Source organism: Panthera pardus, unplaced genomic scaffold, assembly GCF_024362965.1.
Source record: "Panthera pardus isolate Hobbes unplaced genomic scaffold, ASM2436296v1 HiC_scaffold_12, whole genome shotgun sequence".
In the NCBI taxonomy this organism is placed as follows: Eukaryota; Metazoa; Chordata; class Mammalia; order Carnivora; family Felidae; genus Panthera; species Panthera pardus.
Window position 1 is genome coordinate 105219324 of NW_026526677.1, and position 24774 is coordinate 105244097.

The 24774-nt window shown below is 43.2% G+C and overlaps 1 protein-coding gene and 1 non-coding gene across 5 annotated transcripts in view; one reads left to right on the forward strand and one right to left on the reverse strand.

The window, feature by feature from the left end:
• Positions 1-4240: 4240 nt before the first annotated feature.
• On the reverse strand, positions 4241-4348 carry LOC128776300 (U6 spliceosomal RNA). The gene has a single exon (XR_008421381.1). It is a non-coding gene; the product is annotated as a U6 spliceosomal RNA (small nuclear RNA).
• A 6664-nt stretch (positions 4349-11012) lies between these two features.
• Positions 11013-24774, forward strand: part of PPP2R1B (protein phosphatase 2 scaffold subunit Abeta) — a 33482-nt gene continuing 19720 nt past the window's right edge. For 3 of the 4 annotated variants that reach the window (XM_053900517.1, XM_053900518.1, XM_019469210.2), the window contains exons 1-10: positions 11014-11162; positions 11994-12084; positions 12476-12576; positions 16024-16256; positions 16568-16715; positions 21400-21555; positions 21758-21872; positions 22260-22330; positions 22934-23068; positions 23843-24016. In XM_053900517.1, coding sequence (XP_053756492.1) covers positions 11049-11162; positions 11994-12084; positions 12476-12576; positions 16024-16256; positions 16568-16715; positions 21400-21555; positions 21758-21872; positions 22260-22330; positions 22934-23068; positions 23843-24016 — 1338 coding nt within the window. In that variant the 5' untranslated portion in view covers positions 11014-11048. Of the gene's footprint in view, positions 11163-11993; positions 12085-12475; positions 12577-16023; positions 16257-16567; positions 16716-21399; positions 21556-21757; positions 21873-22259; positions 22331-22933; positions 23069-23842; positions 24017-24774 lie in introns of all 4 variants that reach the window. The other variant, XM_053900516.1, reaches the window with a different exon arrangement.

A 24774-nucleotide genomic window follows, 5' to 3' on the forward strand; every position in this document is an offset into this window, starting at 1 on the left:
TATTCCCAGGGTTCAACACGGTTCCCTGAACATTTTGGTAATACCCATGTTCATTGATAAGCAAGAAGGAAGAGCCAAAAGACACTTGCAACTAATACACAACTTATGCTTTCAATGTGGCTGATTTTTAGACCATTGAAAATAAAGCAAGTTATAAGCCCTCTGTTACTCAAAGGGCAATTTGGAAGATGTAAATGAGACTCAATATTGTGCATATTTAAGGAATTCTCTTGAAGTACACACACAAAGGCAGATTCCTCAGAGTACTTTCTAAAAGGAGATTTGGTACCTTTACTGAATATCTCTATTTGATTTTGGAAGGTCAGGCTTTGCTCAGGAGACCTTCTGAACTAGTTTGGGGCAGAAAGCTTCCCCTCCAGGTGTGAAGAAGTGCTCCATTCCTATCAGCCCTGCTAGGAAAAGGAAGTTTAACTGCAGGATGGCTTTGTAGTGATACATTTAAATTCAATAATATTGGGGCACTTGGGTGTCTCAGTAGGTTAACACCCAACTCTTGATTTTGGCTCTGGTCACAATCTCTAGGTTTTGTGGGTTTGAGCCCCACATCGAGCTCTTGGGATTGAGTGAAGCCTGGTTGGGATTCCCCCCTCCTTCCCCCCCCCCCCACTCATGCTCTGTCTCTCAAAATAAACTTTATTTATTTAAAAAAAAAAAAACCTTTTTTTTTAATGTTTATTTATTTTTGAGATAGCAAGAGAAAGAGTGCGAGTGGGGAGAGGCAGAGAGAGAGAGGGAGATATAGAATCTGAAGCAGGCCCCAGGCTCTGAGCTGTCAGCACAGAGCCTGACTCAGGGCTCAAATTCATGGACAGTGACATCATGACCTGAGCTGAAGTCTGATTGTTAACGGACTGAGCCATCCAGGTGCCCCTCAAAATAAACTAAAAAAAAAAAAAAAAAAAAAAAAAATTCAATAATATCAAGTAGTGAGTGATTTTTAAATTTTAATTTTATTTGTTTTTAAATGTTTATTTTATTTTGCGAGTGAGTAGAGGAGGGGCAGAGAGAGAGAGGGAGAGGGAGAGAGAGAATCCCAAGCAGGGCTTGAACTCCGCAACCCATGAGATGATGACCTGAGCTGAAATCAAGAGTTGGATGCTTAACGCACTGAACCACCCAGGCCCTCCCCCTCCCCCTCCCCCCGCCACTGCCCAGTGTGAGTGATTTTTGTATTTTTAAACTGAAGGCTGTTTTGGCTCTCTTCAGCTGTGCAGTTCAACCTAGACCTGACATTGAAAGAAATTATAACTAACAGATTTGATGAATAAAATGAAGCAAATTTAGATAAGGGGTATGAGATGACAGAATTGTAGTGACACAATTTGGAAGATGTAATGACTGACATCTCCATGGAAGTGACTATTCTTCTTAGAATAGTTTGTGATTAAATTAACAATTGGATTAAATAGCATTTTACCTGAGTAGGAACGTTTAAATGTTTTAAGTGAACCTTAGGTATCTTCCTAAACTACTTTTGAATGGTGGGGCTTTTTGTTCTTGTTTTTGCTTCCAATTTCTGGGCTGCTTATTCCGTTGTTACATGCCTGGGGATAGAAATAAAAACAACGGACTCTTGATGGCTCTGACGTGTGAGTTAAAATAACTTTGATCTTGACTGGCCTGCAGAACTGGAGACATTGCCCTGTATTGACCATTTTAATTCTTGAATCTCAAATTGGCAAATGAGAAGGGTGTGCTTTTTGGTCTGCTTACTAGCTGCTTCCGCAGCATCACACTCAGTGCTGGAGAAGATGTGACCTACAGAGCAGTGATTCTCAACCACAGCTGCAGGAGAGGCTCACTGGAGACCATTTAAAAAATCATCCCTATCTTCTTGAGTCCCCCAAGGAATTCTGAGTTAGTAGCTACAGATGGGCCCTGGCATTTATTTTAAAAAACCTTTTTATGTGGTTTTCTAATATCCACCGCAATTGTTATTAGAGGCTGGAAGGCAGTCACACCAAAGATCAAAGGTAATTGAGTAGGCAAAATGTTTGCTGTTCTTTTCCACTTACAGCCCCTGGCGACGCATACTTCCATGTACACTTCTTGCCACTCCTATCCCCAACCCCATGTTTTCTCTATTTTTTCTGACTTCCAAACTTTACCTGCCCTCTTACCCATTCTCTCTGGGGCCTGCTTTCTGGGAAACAAGTAACTAATAGGGTACTGATGGACACTAATGAATGTTCATAATTTACTGCAGTTCTCTTCCCATTGATCCTCTCAGCACATTTAAATGGGAACACATCTGGAAAAGAGCAATGACTAATTTTGGTCATTTCAGACCCATTCAAGTGCCATTTTATTGATGGATGGGGAGGAGAGTGTTTGAGCAGGCAGATCCAACCTTGAGGAAGACTCAAGATCTTGTAAGTTCAGACCCTATTGATCGGCACTGCTCAGCCTACTCAGAGAAGGACCTGTGGCTCTGGTGAGCAGAGTGAAAAAACGTGCCGGTGGATAGTTAGCCCTGCGCAGGGCACGCTGGGCGAACCTACTTTGTAGATTTCGTATACTATGCTCTGGGGCATGTACAGTGAAGACTTCCCCTTTGTTACTCGCACTGGTCTTTGGCAAAGGTTCCGGGAGCCGCTGCCCTCCCCCCACCCCCACATGCACACACAGACACGAGAGCAAAGGTTAATCTCATTCTGAGAGAAATGACCTGAAATGTGCCCCCTCAATCAACAAGAAAACACCATGTATATCATTCAGCAGTTGGTCTTGCTTTTTTCTTGCCTTAATTGACAATACGTGTCTCTTAAGCTTCCCTGGTATTTCCGAGAATATATTCTCATTTTTTTTTCTTGCCTGTGAAATATTTGTGGAGTTCTGTAGGAAAAGGAGGCTGGTTTTACAGTGCTACATTTATAAAAGAATCTTAAGTGCTTTTTTCAACTCAGCCCTTTCCCCTCTACTTGGGCCTTTTCAATAATTGTGTTTTTACAGTCTGTGATTACTGGAGATACTCTAAAAAATAACACCAAAGTTTAAATTTGTTGCCATGTTTTTTTTTTGGTTTTGTTTTTGTTTTGTTTTTGTTTTTGTTTCTGTTTTTCGGTTTTGTTTTTGTTTTACTTCCAAGTATCATTATTTCTGAAAACTTGCTGAGGCAGCCGGACTGCATGCAGTGCCCTTGTAGAGACTTCCCTAAGTCCAGCAGGGGGCAGCCCATTCTCACTGAAAATTTCACCATTTCTTTTCTTCCAGGATGCTAATTTGTTTCAGTATTTGCAGTATTCTTTGGTGTATAAATTCCTGTGTAAATGGAAATATCTGAGCTACATTTCTTCAGTTAAAATTTTCTAAACGCTTATTTATTTTTGAGAGAGACAGAGTGCGAGCGGGGGAGGGGCAGAGAGCGAGAGAGAGGGAGACACAGAATCTGAAGCAGGCTCCAGACTCTAAGGGGTCAGCACAGTGCCTGACATGGGGCTCGAACCCAGGGACTGAGATCATGACCTAAGGTGAAGTTGGAAGCTTAACTGACTGAGCTACCCAGGTGCCCCTGAGCTGTATCTCTTTCGAATGCATGGTTACATTGCTGTAATGGCAAAAATTTCCTGGAGAAAACCATGCCCTTAATTTATGGGCGATGGATCATCTACCCCAAAAGTGATTCCTGGGTTGGGAAATGATCCACAGGTCAATTCTTCACAGTTAATGTCACTACTCTTTAACGTGACTTTGGTAGTATTCATAGGTAGTAAAAAGTATGTGTTTGCTTGAAAAGGGGTAGCAGCTACTTTGAGGTGTAATTACCAGCCATTTGCCCATTGTCAGGGTTCCAAACATGAGCAAGCTACTTCATACACACAGTCTTAACTTTGCCTCTGTTCAGTTACTGACCTTGTCAAAGGCAACCCAAAACCTATGTGAGTGTGCACAGTGCTCCCCTCCGTCAGATGCTGACACATTATCCACGCGGTGGCTCAAAGGAAAGTAATAGCATGTAGCAGAGGCTGAGCCATATAAAGGCCTTAGAATACCTTTGATTGCTCCTCCTGTGCAGGTCATTAGATGCAAAGCAAACATTTGCAGAACATGGACATTTAAAACAGTAAAGGGTACCCACCTAGGCAGATAGGCCTTGGGGACCAGACAAGGTCAGCTGTTTGAAATAGGAGATTTCTTTCTTTTTCCGTGTGATGGCTGATACCCTCTCTTGAGCTCAAACTTGATGGGGAATGTTTTTTTTGTTTGTTTGTTTTGTTTTTTAATTAGGGAATACTTCATGAATTTGTGAGTCATCGTTGCATGTGCAGGGGCCATGCTAATCTCTGTGTTGTTCTGATTTTAATATAGGTGCTGCTGCAAGGAGCATGGGGGTTTGGGAGTCTTTTAGTATGTTTTTTTTTCTTTTTACTTTTCTTTCTTATACCCTCTAGATTGTCAGATTTGCTCTTCAGAGACATAATATGAATAATAGCTAACATATTAAGCACTTACTGTATGTCAGGAATATTTCAAGTTGCTTTTTTCTTGCATAATCCTTACAACAACCTTATGAGGGTGATAACTGTTAATACCTCTTCTTAAGGTATTCTTCTAATATTCTTCTAATATTACATGGCCTGCCCAAGATCACCTTAGGTGGGAAGTAGCAGGCCTGGGATTCAAACCTAAGCAATCTGTCTGACTCCAGATCCTCTCTCTCAACCATGACATCACACTCCCTATCTCAAGACCTCTTGGAAGTCAACAGCCCTCGAGCTCCTTTTTTGGATGTTATGTTGAGGTACCCAGAATGATTAGACAGGTAGAGATAAGTCAAAGCTGTTTCAGTCTTTTTACCACCTGCTTAATCTGCCTTCAGAAACCACAGCCTGGAGTTTGAGTGTGCAGATAACAGAGTCGGTCTTTCTAGGGGTTAAGAGCTCTGTGTGGTCCAGCTAATTTTAATCACAGCTAGATGAGACAGGGAGCTGATTTCCTGAAGTCCTAGAAGTTAGTGGGAGTTCTGGTTTCTGATTACAGTCCCAGCTGAATTTCTGCTGAGGGCGAGTGACGTGTCCAGGGGGTCTTGGCGTGGGTTTGTTCTCACTCCTGTGACCTTTTTCCTAATAGTTCAGGGCAGGTCAGAAAAGAATGTGGGAAGAAATACTATCTTCAGGGGACCTACAGGGTAAAGCTTTCAGGAGACAAGGAATATTTTAAGTAATCTCTGCTTTTGCTAAATCAAACCTCTGTCTCGTTGCAACTTGGGGACATTGTGCCCAGATGCTGAAAACTACTACTTAGGTTGGCTGGGTCTGGTACAAGACAGGTGATAAAGGCTTAGAAAAATAAAGAAGAAGGAAATGTGAAATTTGTGGACACAGCAGAGCTAGACCGGGAGTAGCTGGCAGGAAAGGGCTATTATACATACTTACGGATGCCATGGGGAAGGTCGGCCAGGGAGAGGCAGAGTCTAGTCTACAGTGTGGTAACTAACCCAGAGCCAAAAGGCTTGTTTGTTTGAATACATAATCTTTTTCATCGTTCAGAAATGAAAAAGCCTAGATATCTTGGATATTGGTATCATAGATTGGGTCCTGAAATGATAAGAGACACTGGGAGAAAAATGGGTGAAATTGATGTAAAATCTGGAATATAGTATATAGTAAAAACAAACAAAAAACCCCACAAAAAACAGAAGGACAAATGGATAGATATACTGAACGTTGAAAAATCTCCCTTCCATTCTGTTCCCCAGGTACCTAGTTTTATTCCCACTCACCAACCAATGTGATTAGTCGTGTGTTCTTCTAGAGCCTTCTATCTTTAATACTTACACAAGCGCATCTGTGCATTCTACTTGAAACAAATGGTAAGATACTATATACACCATTCTGGCACTTGCTGTCTCTTTGTCTCAGTCATACAATATTTTAATACTACCTGTTAAGGAGCAATGTATTATTTTCAAACATTTTTGGGTTAAGTAACACCCTGCATCTTCAATAATACTGTGTACCTTGCTTTTGCATTTAACACTGTAACAAAGAGTTTTTGATGAGCTGTGTATAGCATCTGACAAGATAACAAGGGGTCTGCCCTAAGAAAGTTAGAGCCCACAATAGAACTCAAACATCTGAGACTTTTGAGAAAGCTCGCCGTGCCCGTCTGATCTCTAGGTTTGTTGTAGCTTAAGTCTGCTCTTGTGGTTGGAGAAGTACTCATTCTGGCTGGTGTTCTTGGCGAATCAGGGGCTTACGCACTTTGAGCGTAGGTCCCCAGATGTTCTCTTCTTTTGTTTGGTGTTGGCACCAACCAGTTATTGAATCCTTGGTGGTCAGTAACTTCTTACATTTGTGAAGCATTTTCCATTGACAAGGTACTTTGTGTTATGAATCTTATTCCTCACAAGAACAAAGAGAGAGAGAGAGGGAGGAGAGATCAGCTAAGATTTGCCTCTATTTTCCCAATGAGAAAGCCTTCTGGAAGACCTTGAGTCAAGTGTTCTGACTCTAAATCACGTACTCTCTTCATCCTTTCATAGTGGTCCTCTTTGTTCCCAAAGCTCAATTGATTGGAATGTTTTCCTTCCTGCTTCGACTTCCTCAGTAGATAACTATTATAATGGCTAATATTTAAGGGTTGACTCATGTCAGTCAGGTACTAATCGAAGCACTATATATGAATTATTTAATCTTAACCACATGAGGTAAGCTTTATAGCTCTACACATGCTGAAACCAAGATTCAGAGAGGGTGATTTATTTGCTCAAAGTCACACAGCTAGTAATTGGCAAGCTAGGATGTCCTTCCGGGTCATCCTGGCTCCAGTGAATACTCTTAACCATTCTGTATTCTGCCCTGAATGAGAACTGGCTGTCCCATGTCTTTGATTTGCTCTTCCCAAGAATTCAAGAGAAGTTGTGCTCCGGAAATCCAATACCAGTTTTATATCTGGTGATATAAACTGTGGCATGGAGGTAGAGGATGAAGCAAGGAGTAGTAATAATGCATGATTATTAGTGTCATAGCTTCTGCGTTCATTGTGATTCATTGTGTGACTCCAGGCAAAGCTTCATCTTCTTTGTCAAGTATTCCCAGCCTTGTAAAAATGGAATTAAGATTGTGAGGTGAAAATATTTGAGTCCCACAGGATTAAGACAGTCTCTGTATAGGGGCGCCTGGGTGGCTCAGTCGGTTAAGCATCCAACTCATGATTTTGGCTCACGTCGTGATCTCACAGTTCACGGGATCCAGCCCCATGTCGGGCTCTGTGCTGATGGTGTGGAGCCTGCTTGGGATTCTGTCTCTCCCTCTCTCTCTCTGCCCCTCCCCCGTTTGCTCTCTCTCTCCCAAATAAAAATAAACTTAAAAAAAGACAATCTTTGTATAAAAGTAAATTCACAATATCCTTGATGCTATGGTGATAATTACTGCTTTGCATTGAATTAAGTGCATATCTGGGAATCAGTTTATCAGGGTCATCTTGATAAATGAAGGTTGTTGGAAAATGCTTGCGTGTACCTCAGGTTTTCTGTGCGTGAACTGGAACATCTACCAGTTTGTATTGTGGTTATTGTTTTTTTCATCTACCACTTTCTTGACGGCCTTTTTAGTGGGATGACGCTTCTGGGTCTGCCTTGAGAGGACCACCTACATTACATGTCTGTCTCTCGCACTTGGCCTAGAGTGGGGTGGCTCTAGAGCCGATAAGCTTGAATGAACATTTACTTTGTAAAGCCCTGTGGATGGTGAGGAGGAAGCGATTAACTAAATTGAGGCAAGAGGCCACAGAGCATGACAGTGACATCATTCAGACTTCTTTGGGACTGATCTTTTCTGTAGTGACACTGGGAGCTAATACATGCACAAGAGTTGATGTCTGTTGATCCCATCTGCTTGTGTTTCTCCATATTCTTGATGCTTTGACAGGAATGGGGGCAAGTCTGACCCTGTCTTCCCTTGGTTGACTAGATGAGTGGGTGTCAGGACTCTGTGCTTTTGTACTGAGAATGTCACACTGTTTCCTGAGTGTTGCTTTAAACTAACCACCGCCTAATCTCAGCTATTGCTTCTGGTGCTTCCTGGTCATTAGTTTCTTGTGTGTCTTGGGGGTGAGGGGGTTGTGTGGAGAGGAGACCAGAGGAGCAAGAAAGGAAAGGGTGTGGAAGCCGCCGAGTTCCACAGTGCTGTATTGGTAGTGCAGCTGAATTCCAGGAGCCCAGCAAAAGAGGGATCAGTTTAATCTGGCAAAAGCCATAGCCAAATAGGGACAGACTTACTTCTTGATAAGCAGTTTTAGCTGTCACTTGCTTTTGCTGGACAAGTTGTGGCCTCCAAAGACTCTCTTCATACTCGTCCTGAGCAGCTGCTTGTTGACATGGAAATTATCTTTGCAGATGTTTTTAAATCAATGACTTTGAAATTTAGTGTGTGCACAATAAAATGCCCCACCCCACTCTCAGGGATTCTGATTCAATTGATCTGGGGTGGAGGCCAGGAATCTGCATTTTTTCTAACACGCGTTAGGTGATTTAGATAGTCCGTGGACCACACTCCCCAAAAGACTTAGATTTTGTTCTAGTTTCCATTTGGCCCAGTTTCTGGAATAGCTTCTTTTCTGCTGTAGTCTGTTTTAATCGGTTTCTTTATTGAAGGATTTATTAGCATCTCCGTGTTTACTACCTGTTCCTTTCTCACATCATCACAGTAACTAGAGAGGGAACCAGACGCAGTTAACTCCATTTTATTGGGGGTGAGGGGGTGGGAGATGGAACCGAGGCATAGGAAGAGGTAGGTCACAGTGAGTCAGAGGCAGAGGTGGTGGGAATTGAAGTCCTGAATTGATGACTCTCAAACCAGGCAATTTTCTGGGACCTATTTTTTCAGCTTGTAATTTCATATTTAATCATAGTTACTCCTTAGGTATGCCATTCATTGTGCTTGGGTAAGGAAAGCCTATCTGAGCTTTAAACAAAATAGAATTAATTGGTGCTAATTTTTCAGCACAGTGAGGCTCATCTAAGCTTGAGCAAACATGTGGATGATGGTATGTGTGGGACTGGTCTTGATGTGTTTCTGTATTTGCTTCCTCTACCATTTCTGAAGACTTTTTACAGCAAGTATAAGGGAGCAGATTTCTCGTCCACATACCAATAGGAACCCCCTCTGATCTTCTAACTGGTAAAGTGCAAAATCGAAAAACCTTCTAGCCCTTTTCCCCTCAACCTTGCGTGGTATTTGAATCCATTTCTAAAGGAAAAGAAAATCGTGAAAACTCTCAGGCAATTTAAATTATTTTTATTACAATGTTATTTAAACTTGCAAATATACAATAGGAATATAATGTTCTTTTATTTATAGTTCTCATATGCTAAAAAACTGAGAGAGCTCTACAATTTAAATCCAAGTGAGACTGAATTATCCCTTGTATTGTGACTGTTGTCTTGCCTGTGAGAGCTCAGCTTCTTTTGAGTTCAAAGTACAGGTGCCACCAAGTGACCCATGGCACCTGTTTGCTCTACTTTTCTGTTAGAAATGCTGCGACAGTCAAGTTCCATGATGTCATTTGGCTTTCACTGAGTGCATGAAAACCCCATTTTCAGTTTAAATCCACCTCTGCTCTTCTCTCATTAACCTAGAATGGCAAAAGCACTGAAACACACATGCAAATGTAAGGATAGAAATAGTGTGGCTTACTGGCTATAAAGCCGCCATCCAGATAATCCAGAATATGTTCACATCAATCTAAAAGATATTACCAAAATGAAAACCAAATTGAAACCCTACAGAATACATCCGCAGACCTAATTTGAGAGATAACTGTTCAGGTCCATTGGTTCCCAAACTTTAATGCTATCAAGGCTCCATCTACTGTGTCGACTTCCCAGAACCCTGTTTTTTTGTTGTTGTTTTGTTTTGTTTTTTAAGTCTCCTAAATTACGTTTGTTAATAACTTTACGTTTGTATTAATTAGATACATAGAATTACCATTTCAGAGTTTATGATCACCGTATGTAGTTTATCATTCTAAGCTGCTTAAATTGTAGTCGGAAGCAAACAAAAAACGGGGGGACATCCTAGTTCTGTGTGCCCTTGATAAAGGGTGAAGGAAAACTTTCCATTAACTTTTCTAAGAAAGAACTCCAGCACTCTCCCCTCCTCCTCCTGCTGGCTTTGAGGACTCGTGGAGTTCTAGGGACGCCACTTTAGCCTTTCTCGTAGAGCAAAGTAGCCACTCCACCCAATCTGGAAGGATTAAAGCTTGTCCTCGTTTTGCGTGATTGTTGTACTTCTAGCATGCTAAAGACCTAAAAGAGGGAGGAAGAAAAAAAAAACAACAGAAGGCACCATTCCAGTACCAAACTGAAAAGAAACACAAAAACAAGAGAGCAGCATGTTTTTAACAGCTTGCATGGAAAAAGCGGAAAAAATATTGACTGGGGAGTTTGGACAGCCCCGTTCATTTTCTCTCGCCGCCCGCGTTATTTGTCTTACGAAGCAGGAGCCAGATACAATTCTGGCTCACAGGCCAGAGGAAGAGGTGGAGGGGTTCTGTGAAAGCTAGCGGGGAAATTAGGGCTGGAGACCCGGTGGCTCAGGGCCAGGACGAAGCCGGGGGAGGTGCTAAATCTGTTTTCCTCCTGCCCTCGGGCATCCTCTTTGGTCTGCCTGAGTCCTGGGAGCAGGGCTCGCAACACTCAGGTAGGTCCTTGATCCCTTCAGCCCATCATGAGCAGAATGCATTCCTGCCCCTGTTTCTTTCGGCTGTGTAAAGGATGTGGGGGCTCCATTCGCTTCCTCAGCCCACCCTTGTTCTGGAGTTTAGACGTGCAGCCCCCGCAATGGGGTCCACGTGGGGGCCTCCTTCAGCCGGGCGGGGACTCTACTCCCCCACTTCGGCGAAGCAGGAGCACGGGCCTTAGTTCCGCCGGCCTGGGCGCGGGGCGGGGCCTGGGCGCGGGGCGGGGCCTGGGCGCGGGGCGGGGCCTGGGCGCGGGGCGGGGCCTGGGCGCGGGGCGGGGCCTGGGCGCGGGGCGGGGCCTGGGCGCGCGGCTGGCTGCGGCGACCAGCCGGAGAAGAAAGAACATGGCGGGCACAGCGGGGCCCGGGACCGGCCCAGGGGCAGCGGGAGGAGATGGAGACGATTCGCTATACCCGATCGCGGTTTTAATCGACGAGCTCCGCAACGAGGATGTGCAGGTACTGGAATCGGGCCGGGGAATGGAGTTGGGCCCGGCCGGGCGTGTGGTAGGGGAGGAGGAAGGCCGGCGCCGTGGTGGGAGAGGCCCGGGGACTGAAGGAGCCGGCTTCGGCGGTGGGAGAGGCCCGGGGACTGAAAGAGCCGGCTTCGGCTTCTGAACAGAAATTTAATTGAGAGGAGGGGAAAGTCCCAGGAGGGGTGTGGTGGCTTGACTGGACCTTATCTGGACCCGGGCAGAGCTCCCACTCCCAGCGTCCGGTCCCGGCGGTTGTGGGAGCCCCGGCTTCCCAGCCCCGGCTTCCCGCCTGGGCGCCCCTTCCGGGCGGTGCAGGGAGGCGGATTCGCGTCCAGTCCTGGGCCGGGAGGAGGCCGACGTGGCCCGAGGGGGCTGGAGCGGGCTGCAGGTGAATGAAAGCTTTCCTCTAGGCTGGGAAACTGGCTGTGCTTGGTGGGTAGAGAGAGAGTGGGGTGGCTTACCTAGATGAGTTGGTGCGTTAGCTCTGCTGTAACTTTTCTTTGGAGAGGCAAGGGTTGTCTTCAACCATTTCACCTGCTTCACTAGTGCCAATGTGCTCTCATTTTGAAATCGTCTCCCTTCCTGTATGTGGTATTTTCTTTTTCTAACGGGCCCTATGAGTGTGGCTCTTAAAAAAATCTTCGTTTGGTTAAAATGAAGGCACGTTCCACTGCTTCTGAGGTTCCTCATAGAATCAAACCCAAGTTGAAGGTTTGCCTCTTTCTCAGTGTGTGTCGTTGTCTCACTTGTTTGTAGTATTCTTGTTTTGGTGTAAATCAGAACTGTTTATTCTTTGCACTTTGTATTTTTAAAGCTCCGCCTTAACAGTATTAAGAAGTTATCCACAATTGCTCTGGCACTTGGAGTAGAAAGGACACGAACAGAACTGCTGCCATTCCTTACAGGTATGTGAATTTTTTGTTTGAAGAGAGGCATGGCCATTTCCATTTTCCGTGGCTTTCAAATTTTCCAGTGGCTTTCAAGACTTTGACTCTTTTTTTAGAAAGTGTTACCCACACTATTGAGTACTAAGCTGAGCCTGATGCACTCTGAGGAAACGAGACAGGGCATAGCATCATGGGGCCAGATGTATTCAGTTAACTGTTGAGCTCATGGGAAAGTCATTGATACGGGGTTACCAACTTCTAATTCATTGTGTCATACAGATCTGGAATGCTGTTAGGATTGTGACGGGCCCCTCTAGCTAAATATCGAGTCTATTCCTAGTTCTCTGTGAGTGTCCAGCTCCGGGCCTGCTCTCTTTGTTGATGAGTACCTGGTCGTTGTCATTTCCAGATACGATTTATGATGAAGATGAGGTACTGTTAGCTCTTGCTGAGCAACTGGGAAATTTCACTGGCCTGGTGGGAGGTCCTGACTTTGCCCACTGTCTGCTGGTGAGTATATTTTGCCTACCATTCTTCCATAACTTAACCTGTATAAACCATACAGTATTTGTCGATAGGAACACTACATTTTTAATGCAGGTTTTTTTTTGTAGATAGCCTCAGTGTTGGCTGTTGAAAGGACAGATAATGTAGGCGCTTCGGATTCAACCCTTTTTCTGACTGCGAGCATCAGAACTTTGTGTGAACTTGCCAGTTGGGAGAAAAAGGGTTCGATTATTTTTATGGGTCTTCTCCCCACCCCCTGAAATTAGAGATCTTAATTCTCATCTAGCAGTGTCATGAATTTGGAAATGTTTATTAGCTTTTTCTTTTCTTTTCTTTTCTTTTCTTTTCTTTTCTTTTCTTTTTTCTTTTCTTTTCTTTTCTTTTCTTTTCTTTTCTTTTCTTTTCTTTTCTTTTCTTTCTTTTCTTTTCTTTTCTTTCTCTTATTTCTGTAAGTAATCCCTATTTCCAGGGTGGAGTTTGAACTTAACAGCCCTGAGATCAAGAACTGTATGCTCTATAGACTGAACCAGTCAGGTGCCCTGGAAATGTTTATTAGCTTTTTGTCTTTGATTGTAAGCCTGTGGTTTGCTTCTGATTTACTCTGTGGATTTGATGAGTTCAGCTCAATTTGGTTGACATTTACTGACCACCTGCTATATCAGGCCCTGAAGTTACAGTGTTGCTGTGAAGAAGGCCAGCGTGAATGGGATGAGGTCTCTGCCTTAGGTACCGACAGACAATTACCGTACAGTGTTAAATGGAAGAATGGGAGCACATAAGAGGTACCTGAATAGCAGAAAGGAGAAAGGGATTCATCCAGGGTGATGAGAGAAAACCTCTTGGGGGATGATGTCTGAATTAGGTTTTGAAGGATGACTGCATTTGGACAAGATAGACATATATGCCTCATGGCTCAAATACTGTCTATATGATGTTGATCTGTGATTTTTCTTTCTACCTCTGACCTTTCCATAGAATTCCAGATACATCAATAGAGATATCTGCTTGTATCTCTCTACATTATCTGCCTGTGGCTTTTCCTCTTGGATATCAAACAGGCATTTCAGATTTAACATGCCTGGGTGGTTCATTTGGTTAAGCATCCAACTCTTGATCGTAGCTCAGGTCTTAATCTCAGGTTCGTGAGTCCAAGCCCTGAGTTGGATTCCCTGCTGGGCATGGAGCCTACTTAAAAAAAAAAAAATGTTAACATGCCTGAAACAGAACTCCATTTTCTCCCCCAAATATGCCTGTCATTTAGTGGTCCCATCTCAGTAAACAGCATCACTGTCCTCCCATTTGCACAAACCAAAACCTAGAAGACATTCTTGAAAATTTCTTTCACTCATTTCCCAGATTGGATCTGTTAGTAATTCCGGTAGATTCCAAATGCGTTCCAAATCAGTTCACTTTCCTTCTTCCCCACTACTACCTAGCTCATCTCTCCTCATCTTTCCAGACGTCACAGTCTTTCCGCTAGATTACTGCAGTAACATCCTGACCAGTTGTTCTCCACTCCTGCCTCCCACCCTTCCCTGTAGTCCACTGTTCACCTGGCACATGGGTTACTTCCTGCCACAGCTCTTAGAAAATCCAGATTCCAGGGCACCTGTGTGGCTCAGTCGCTTAAGTGACCAACTCTTGATTTTGGCTCAGGTCACGGTCTCATGGTTCATGAGATTGAGCCCCGCATCAGGCTCTGCACTGACAGCCCGGAGCCTGCTTGCGATTCTCTTTCCCTCTCTCTCTGCCCCTCCCCTCTTCATTCTCTCTCTCTCAAAATAAATGAATAAACTTAAAAATAAAGAAAATCCAAATTCCTATCTTAGGTTTTGTAAGCTAAGTTACAAGCTATCTCTGAATATATCTCCTACTGTGTTCCTTCTTGATAACCTCATTCTGTTTACAGGGATCTTCTTTCTGTCCTTTGAATAAACCAAGCTTATTATTACCCTAAGATTATTGCCCTATGTTGTCCCCTCTAATGTTCTCTTGAGCTTCTGGTGGCTGCGTCCTTGTCATTCAGATATCAACCTCAGTGCATCTTCTCAAAGAGGCCTTTCCTGAACACCCAGCCTGAAATTGCCTCCTAGTCACCCCTTATCACATCATCCTATTCTGTTTCTTTACAGGGTACTCATCACCATAAGATTATGTTCTTTGTTAGTTGTCTTCCTGCACTACAATAAAAGTCCACTAGAGCGAAGAACCTGTCTGCCTTGTTTTTTCTCTGTCCTCAGTGCTAAAATACAGCAGTAATCATTGACTCGGGTTTGGAAGTATGAAACAGGTTGTGTGACGGGAGTACATAGGAGTGGTGGGCGGAACAGTAGAAGAGGGCCTGGAGACTTAGGCAGAGTTAAAATCCAGAGACAGCTCGTCTTTGATTCTCAGGAGCTTGGCCTTATCCTAGGGTAGTGATAGAGATGATCCACTGATACTGTATGAGAGGAGCTCCGAGGAGGCAGACGTAACTAGTGAAAGGCCTTTCAAGTAAGAAAGCAGTATCCTTTTAAAGGGCTTCTGGAATACCTCTTAGGAATGCTAAGTACTTTCTACTTTTGTGTATTAAACATTTTTTGAAACGTAATATTAGTAGACACAGTTGTTTTCTTTGAGTCATAATTTTGTTTCAGTCTTTTCGTGAGTCCTGTATTGTGGATTTTTATCTTCAACATTTGCAGCTCATGGCGTATGCTGAATACGCCTCTACCAAATGCAGACCCAGAAAGGAAGAGGTTCAGAGAACCAGCCCTCGTGTGCTTTTCGCTGGGCTGGGTCATGTTCACTTTCTGATCCTATTCCAGACCAACCCCTTTGGTCTCTTCTGTTTCTAAAGCTGCAAACAGGGATTCCTACCATCTCTGTGTTCTTCATTGCTCTGTCCACAACTCCTGCTCTCTGTCTGGCTCACAAAGAGTCTGCAGTGTCTTCTGAAAAAAGTGGTTTCGTACTCAGCCTCTTACATGTTAGGTAAGTTGATGGTGTGGGGCTGGTGGACAGGGCTGCTTCTCCGAAGGTTGTGTGGCCTCAGTGGCCTGATGAGATGTCATCCTTTAATTGTGCTGCCCACTGTTGCTCATGTTTTTGCAGTTACTCTTGAGGAAAAACATGGTCTTATCTGAATTTGGCTACATATCTTTTAAACCTAGTCATTCAGCTCACAGTAATATTAATATTGTGTCGAGTCTCCACGGTGTCGTTTGTAGACACCATCTGGGAATTGCCATCTGGGACATGAGACCTTGGCCGTCCTACAGAAGTCGTGTCTTCAGGTTGGACACACCATATGTTATCACTGTGTGAACTGAAAGTAACCATTTGGTGTGATGTAGCGAACATTCTGGTTACATGTACCACCTCCCTTGAGTCCCTGTAAAAGGTGGTAATCTGTATCTACCCTGATTCAGTAAGTTTTCTTTTCTGATTTTTCCTTTTTGGCCTATTCAGCCTCCTTTGGAAAGTCTGGCAACTGTGGAAGAGACCGTGGTTCGAGACAAGGCTGTGGAGTCGCTGAGGCAGATCTCCCAGGAGCACACTCCTAATGCTCTGGAAGCCCATTTTGTACCTCTGGTGAAGCGTCTGGCGAGTGGAGACTGGTTTACTTCTCGCACATCTGCGTGTGGCTTGTTCAGTGTTTGCTATCCCAGGGCTTCAGATGCTGTCAGAGCAGAAATTAGACAGTAAGATACGTTGTTTTTTTGAGTTATTTGGGGTTTTTGGGAACTTCTGGCTGACAGTTACACAATACCCTGTTACCTGTGAGTGGCTGATAGCAGGACACGTGTGATAACATGATTTTTTATCATTCAATTGAATATACGAGTGCTTTTAGATTAGAAGCCTACCTAAGCACTGATATTCATAAAAGAAAACCTCTAAGATGGCCGTGTGTGTGTGTGTGTGTGTGTGTGTGTGTGTGTGTGTGTGTGTGTTGGGGGCATTTAATTCAGTGGTACTTGACAGGAAATACCTTCATTATCATTTGCTTTAGGCACTTCCGTTCGTTGTGCTCAGATGACACTCCCATGGTACGACGTGCTGCCGCTTCCAAACTGGGCGAATTTGCAAAAGTTTTGGAATTAGATAGTGTGAAAAGTGAAATTGTTCCGCTGTTCACTAACCTAGCTTCAGACGAACAGGTAAGTTAGTGATTAGTATCTGAGGTACATAGATTTCCTTTCCTCTAACGTTTTAAGGATTCCTTTGGGAGTTTTGGTTATATGTTAGGATCCTTTTTGCAAAATTAATACTTAATTTTGGGCTAGATAATTTTTTATTTTAATGTTTATTTATTTTTGAGGCAGAGAGAGACAGAACATGAGTGGGGGAGGGTTAGAGAGAGAGAGGGAGACACAGAATGAGAAGCAGGCTCCAGGCTCCGAGCTGTCAGCACAGAGCCCGATGCGGGGCTTGAACTCACAGACCATGAGATCATGACCTGAGCCAAAGTCGGAAGCTCAACCGACTGAGCCACCCAGGCGCCCCTAGATAGAATTTAATATGAGCCATCTTGGTGCCTTTCCATTTCTGTCTTAACCAGACCATGATTTTCTCTTGTGCTGGCAGTGGTTAAAACAAGAGTCAGAGAGGAGATGGGAATCCTCTAAGAAGGGAAGACCAAAGCTGCTTTAAGGGCTAACACACCTTCACGCATTGCAGCCGGTCACAACGGGGTCATGTTGCCTGGGATTTTTGACTTTCAGATAAACAAATGTGTTAGGAAGGCTGCCTGAGCCTCTCCCTTCTCTGGAGGACTGTATAGGGGGACTTTGTACAATAGCAATTTTAAGTCCAAGGATCTGGATCTTTTTGGTGTAGAAATAATAACAATAAGGAGCACCTGCAGTAAGTGTGTGATTTTTCTTAGCCTGTCCTAAGGGGTTTTTACGTAAAAGAAATACTGGGGTAATAGTTGCCCCATGAGGTAGATAGCCCATGTTACGTGTTAGGGAATGACAGACACAGAAAGTCGAAGTAGCTTTTTCAGGATGGCATGGTTTGCAGTGGTGTAGATGGGGTTAGAGTCTAGGCAGTTGGGCTTCAGAGTCCAGAGCCTTCATGGCTAAGCCGAACTGCCTTCTTTGTGGCTAGAGGATCCACCCCCAGAGTTTCTGGACCCCAGAAGAATGCGTGTGGGTTTTAATTTGCTTGGTGTCTTCCTGGAATCACTTCACATGTGGAGGACCTGGACCTCTCGATGAGTCTCATATTGAAAGATGGTAAATCTTACCTTAAAATAATTGAAAAAACTTACTGAGATACCATATAGAGGGGAGCACAAAAGATACAACTCTGAATAATAAGAAGGTTAGGAGGCAGAACTTTGACAGCCACCACCCTGGAAGCCCGCCCCAGCTCTCGCCCACGCACACCCACCCCCTGCCTGCTTCAGATAACACTTTCTCTTGACTTTTGTGGTTACCAGCTCTTACTTCTCTTTGTACTTTTATGGAACATTATAGTTTAAAACCACACTGTTCAACAAATATAGTGTAAGTTACCTGTTAATTTTTTAAGTTTTCCAGTAGTCACATTTTAAAAACTAGAAAATGGGAAATTAATTTTAATAGTTTATGTTATTTAACACACTGCGTGCAAAATAGTGACCATATGAACATGGGCATTAGCGTATTTCATGGACTCAAGAGCCACATGTGGGTGGTGGTTACATCGGACAGCAGAGGTTCAAATCCTCCTTGGGATTTTATTGATGACGCTTCCCATGGTATAATTTAACATTTTCTTTTGTCCTCGGTATTTCCTGCAACTTGAATGCAGTGTGGGGGAGGAGGGTTTGTAAACTTTGCCTGTAAAGGGCCAGATGGTAAATATTTTCAGCCTTGTGGCTGTTGTAACTACTCAACTCTGCTTTCGTAGCACAAAAGCTCTATATGTAAACTGATGTGTGTGGTGTTGCAGTAAAACTTTATTTACATGAAGTAGCTGCAGTTTTGCATTCGGCCAGTGTTTGCCCCATCCATGATCTAGAGGCTTGATGAGATTTAGGTTTGATATTTTTGGGGTGATAAGACCACATTATATGTGGGATCGTACACTTCGTTAAGAGGCATATAATTTCTAGTTGTGATACGTTAGAAAAAAAAATAAGTGCTTAATTGTATGATACGTATATGTGTATTCTGTCTGACCCCTGGTAGAATTGGGGCTCCTGGCTTAGTCATTTTTGGAAAAAAACAGTTATTGAGTACCTGCTACATATCGGGCACTGTTCCAGTGCTGGGCTACAGTGTTTAACCATTATAAACAGATCAATAAGCATGATAAATGCTAGGATGAAAATAAAGTAGGGTGATGTAACAGGGACTGATTATAGGGCATTCCTCTAGACTGGTTAGTCAGAGAAGGACTCTGAAGTAGTGATACAAACTGAGAAACAAGAGAAAAATGCCAGCCATACCCTTTCCTGGAGTACCGGAGCTCCACCGGGAGAAGCCACCTAGCGTAAAGGCCGTCAGGTTGGAACAAAGCGGGTGACAGGGACTCTGGTAAGGTCTTCCGGAGAAGATAGGCCGAGGCCAGATTATGGAGGCCCTCTAAGTCAGGGTATGGAGTTTGAAGTTTTTTCCTAGGTGCAGTGAGAATACACCTAGATTGTAAGCAGAGGTGGTGTGACTTGGTGTAATGTACCTTTTAAAAAGAACGTCCCGGCATTCTGGCTTCTGGGTGAAAGCTGAATTGTAAGGGGGTGGGGGTGGGGTTTAGAAGCAGGAAGACCAGTTAGGAGACGTCTGCCGTAAGGTAGGCAAGGCAGGATGGTGAACTAAGGTGGCATAGTGAAGGTGGAGAGAATCTGGAGACAGGTTTAGAGGCAGAGTCACTGGGACGATGGGAAGAGGGGAAAGAGCAGTCAAGGAGACCTTGACCTTTGGCTTTAGCCCAAACCGGGTGGATGGTGGTGTCATTGCTGAGACAGAGAAGAGGCCGGGAAGAGGAGCAGGTATTGGGGAGAAAAGTCATTGATGAATTTAACAAATATTTATTGGTAAATATTTCCAGAGATGATAGTAGTCCCTTGATAGAGCATTGTTTTTGGATTCAAAATTCCTTGTGTAGCCACTACCAGGAACCTAGTTCTGCCTTTTTTTAGCTGGTTTCCTTGTGGGTAGAGGAGCGAGTATCTTGGGGATACAGTAAATTATTGTTCATCGACGATTTTTAAAATTTGTAATATTTTGAAAAGTATGATGTGTAATATTTGTGAAATATGTAATAGCATATGCACACATGGTGTTCAGAGTTTTGGTTCCTCCTGGGTGCTTATGTTTTTACATATTTTTAGTTTCTATTTGTTAAGATTTCCAAGTCTGTAATCTCAATTCCTAATTTCTCATTGATGTGTCTAATTGCGTGTTTCCACTCGGTCAAAAGACACATAGGTATCACATTGGCATTTGGCAGTTTACATTTGGGGAGCTGAGGTCATTAATCTCACAGTTTTCTAAAGTTTTTGGCCTCTTTTTTCTAGGCTTGGTTACCTCAAAGTTATTCTGCCCCTGATTCTCCACATTTAAATCCAGTGTTGTTGTTGTTTTTTATTACTAACTCTTTTATTTTTTGTGTGTTTCTTTCCAAGTCATCATCTCATGCCCAAACTATTACTGTCACCCCAAACTGAGTGTTTTAAAAACTGAGCTTCCTAAGTGTTTCCCCTAGCCTTATTCTTTTGTTTTTGTTCTGATCTGTTAAACAGCTTGTTCAAGTAGCTTTCATTTTTGTTCTTCAACAACTTATTAGAGGAGGCCTTGAAGACATCATTATAATGTTCTCTTTTTTTATTTAATTTTTACATTTTCATTTGTTTTCCTTAATAAAAGCTCTGCACTCTAGCCAAGGAAATTACTGTTCATTCTACAACAAGGTATTTTGTTTTTGTTTTTGTTTTTAAATGTTTATTTATTTTTGAGAGACAGAATGAGCTGGGGAGGGGCAGAGGGAGAGGGACAGAGGATCCAAAGTGGGCTCTGTGCTGATAGCAGAGAGCCACATATGTGGGGCTTTAACTCATGAACCATGAAATCATGACCTGAGCCAAATGAAGTCAGGAGCTCAACTGACTGAGGCACCCAGGCCCTCCTAGAGCAAGGTTGTTTCTCCCTTTATGGACTTTTTTTTTTTTTTTTTGCTTATTTATTTTTGAGACAGAGAGAGACAGAGCATGAACGGGGGAGGAGCAGAGAGAGAGGGAGCCACAGAATCGGAAGCAGGCTCCAGGCTCTGGGCCATCAGCCCAGAGCCTGACGCGGGGCTCGAACTCACGGACCGCGAGATCGTGACCTGAGCTGAAGTCGGACGCTTAACCGACTGAGCCACCCAGGCGCCCCTCCCTTTATGGATTTTGATACACTGTTCCAGGCAAAGGGATCAGCTGTATGAAAGGAAGGAAGGAAGGAAGGAAGGAAGGAAGGAAGGAAGGAAGGAAGGAAGACATGAAGCTGTATGCAGTGGTTTTTTTTTTTTTTCTTTCCATTCCATTTTTTTTAGAGTTCATTTATTTTTGAGAGACGGAGAGAGACAGAGTGTGAGCAGAGGAGGGGCAGAAAGAGAGGGAGACACAGAATCTGAAGCAGGCTCCAGGCTCCCAACTGTCAACACAGAGCCCCACGGGGGGCTCGAACTCACAAACTGTGAGATCATGACCTGAGCCGAGGTCAGCCCCTTAACTCACTGAGCCATCCATATGCCCTTTTTTTTTTTTTTTCTTCTTTTAAATGAACCCCACAGCACTGCCTCGTACCACACGTACTGCCCTGTGGCTCTCGGTAGATACCATCTGACTAACGGAAAGAAGTTCTATTCCTTTAGGATTCAGTGCGTCTCTTAGCTGTGGAAGCTTGTGTCAGTATCGCCCAGTTGCTGTCCCAGGAGGACCTTGAGGCTCTGGTGATGCCCACGCTCCGGCAAGCAGCGGAAGATAAATCTTGGAGGGTTCGCTATATGGTAGCTGACAAGTTTTCAGAGGTAAGGTTATTATAGTGACATCTTTTAAGTACTAAGACAAAAAAAACAAAACCTCTTTTTTGTTGTGTACCAGAAGTTTCTGAATGAATTCTTCTGAATGGGAATGCCTGTAGCAAGAATATACTTGAAGATTATACTGGTTTTGTTTTGTTCATGTTAAACTTGTTAGCGTGCGTTAAAACATGTACAATTTTTTTTATAGCTCCAGAAAGCTGTGGGTCCTAAAATCACCCTAAATGACCTCATCCCCGCCTTTCAGAACCTACTCAAAGACTGTGAAGCTGAAGTCCGAGCAGCTGCTGCCCACAAAGTAAAAGGTTAAGGCGTTCAATTGATGTCTCAGGACATAGCCTTCATTTTTGGTGTATTTTTTAAATGTCAGTGAATTTTGTATGTTTGTTATTGTGCGATGTATCTTTGAGTAAGAGATGATTTCGGTGTGTGGAAATGCCACACTGTGAGACAGAGCTGCTCTATTTATATTTAAAACCAAATAACCATTGTATCTTGTTCCTGTCAAAAAGATGCCTTTTTAGGATTGGTGTATTTGGCGTATAGATTGATAAAAAGTACGCTCAGAATAAGACCTCTTTTCCCTTATTAGCTTAAACATATGATTTGATTTAATTTGCACCTCTTGGTGAACCTGGCATCTTGTAAATGGCTGTATGTAAGCACTATTGTTTTCTATTTATCTCTTTTAGAACTCTGTGAGAACTTACCCACTGAAGGTAGAGAGACCATAATTATGAGTCAGATTCTCCCCTATATAAAGGTAAACCTAACTAGGTTATTTTTTGTTTCACTCTGCCCTGTATGATACAAGGCAGACTTTACCTCCATTTTTCTCTTTCTTTGTTTTACCTTAAAGCTTTTTGAGGGGCACCTGGGTGGTCCAGTCAGTTACTGCTGACTCTTGGTTTCAGCTCAGGTCATGATCTCACGGTTCACGAGTTTGAGCCCTGCATTGGGCTCTGTGCTGACAGTGCAGAGCCTACTTGGGATTCTCTCTCTCTCTCTGCCCCTCCCCTGCTCGTGCACCCATGTGTGTGCTCTGTGTCTCTCTCTCTCTCTCTCAAAAATAAATGAATAAATTAAAAAAGAAAAAAACATAGACCTTAAATTTAGCTTTTTTGAGTGTAAAGGTGGATAGGGAATAATTGGGACAGTTATGTTAATGTGACGTTGTTCTTTATTATGTTGGGAATTGTAAAATGCTCTTTGGTGCATAGGTTTGTGTTGTTACACAGATGATCTGAAGAAGTGTATCAGCCAGTGAATATTGAAATAGTGCTGTCTCTAAATTCCTTGGGAGATGGTATGGAAGTCTCTGTCGTCTTGCCACAAAAGAAGGCTTTTAATTTTGATTTTATTTTAGGAATTAGTATCTGATACAAATCAACATGTCAAATCGGCTCTAGCATCTGTAATTATGGGATTGTCTACCATTTTGGGAAAAGAGAATACCATTGAACACCTTCTACCTCTTTTTTTAGCTCAGTTAAAGGATGAGGTGAGTCCGTCTAAAAACTCTGTTGCCTTTGATAGTCAGTGATTTGTTTGGTTTTGGTTTGGGGTTGCACTAAAATAGAACCTGAAACAGGGATGAAGGGATAAAAAAAGGTAGCTTATTTTAAACCAGTGACAATTCCTCTGTTTGGGTTTGGAGTTCCAAATTCTGCAGAAAATGAGCACAAGGAGCCATTGATACAGACCTGAAAACGTTTTTATGTCCTCTCTGCCTGATTCCTGCTGATATCCACTGGTGTCATCTCTTTAAAGCCAATGTTTCTTCATTTTAAATGCTTTAAGTTAAATATTATAGTATCAAAATTCTAATGATAGCTATAAAATCTATTGACGAATACAGTCAGTTAGGCGTGATCATAAATGCTTTGCATGTATGGTTATGTTTAATCCTCAAAACAATCTTATGAAGCCCATCTCATTATTATCCCCATTTTATAGATGAGGAAACTGAGCCAGAGAGATAAATAATTCACCCCAAGTCTTGGCAGTGGCAAATCTGGGATTGGAATCAGTGTAATTTGATTCTAGAGCCTATGCTTTTTACTGTCCTATAGACTTTTCATTGAAAGTTCTGGTAGATATCAGTGACATTTATGTGCTTTGAATTGAGTAGTGAGTATTTGTTTTAAGGCTGTACTTTTTTTTCACCCGAGTCAATGCTTTCTTATTTAAAAAAAAATGTTTGGCAGTTGTTAACCTCATCATGATAGTAGGAGAACGTTGGCAGAGACCTTGATGCTCATATGTGTTCTTGCAGTGTCCGGAAGTTCGTTTGAATATCATCTCTAACTTGGATTGTGTAAATGAAGTGATTGGGATCCGTCAGCTCTCTCAGTCCCTCCTTCCTGCCATAGTGGAGCTGGCTGAAGATGCCAAGTGGAGGGTCCGGCTGGCCATCATTGAGTATATGCCACTGCTGGCGGGCCAGCTGGTGAGTACCTTGGCTCACCAAATGATGGGTAGCATCAGATCGTCGGGCACAGTCGCTGTGGCTCATAGGAGCCCCACACAGCTTATCTGATAATGTTCATTTAGATGCACGAAAGTCTGACCTGGTTGCCCATAGGATGGTTTTGATCTTCTGTAGTGCATTAACTTCTAACAAGAAGGTATTACAGAAACGCCTTTCACCTCCTCACCACCTAATAGCAAAGCCATAGAAGAATGTCGTTTTGGTATGTATAAGAGAGCGTGGTATTTAGTGTCTCCATGTCTGAAGGAATTCTTAACCGAGAAGAAAAGGGAGTGTGGTTTCAAGATACGTCAGCTTTGATTTTTGCTCTGGGCAGCTTCCCTGTTTGCCCATATTCTGAGCAGAATGTCCCTGGTTACCACTTTTCCTACGTTCTGGATACAGGGAGTTGAGGAATCATCATATAGGGAAGGAATATGATGTTTATAGTGTTAGTATTTTGGACAGAGACCACATTATCGCTGTTTATGTTACATGGGTAGTTTTACTCTGATAATCATAGTAATTAAAATTTCAGAGGCGCCTGGGTGGCTCAGTCAGTTGAGTGTCCGACTCGTCATTTCGGCTCAGGTCATGATCCGAGGGTTGCAGGGTTGCAGGACTGAGTCCCGCATCCAGCTCTGCATTGATGGTGGAGCCCACTTGGGATTCCCTCCCCCCCCCCTTTCCCTCCCCCTCACTCTCCCTCCCCCTCTCCCTCTCCCTCTCCCTCTCCC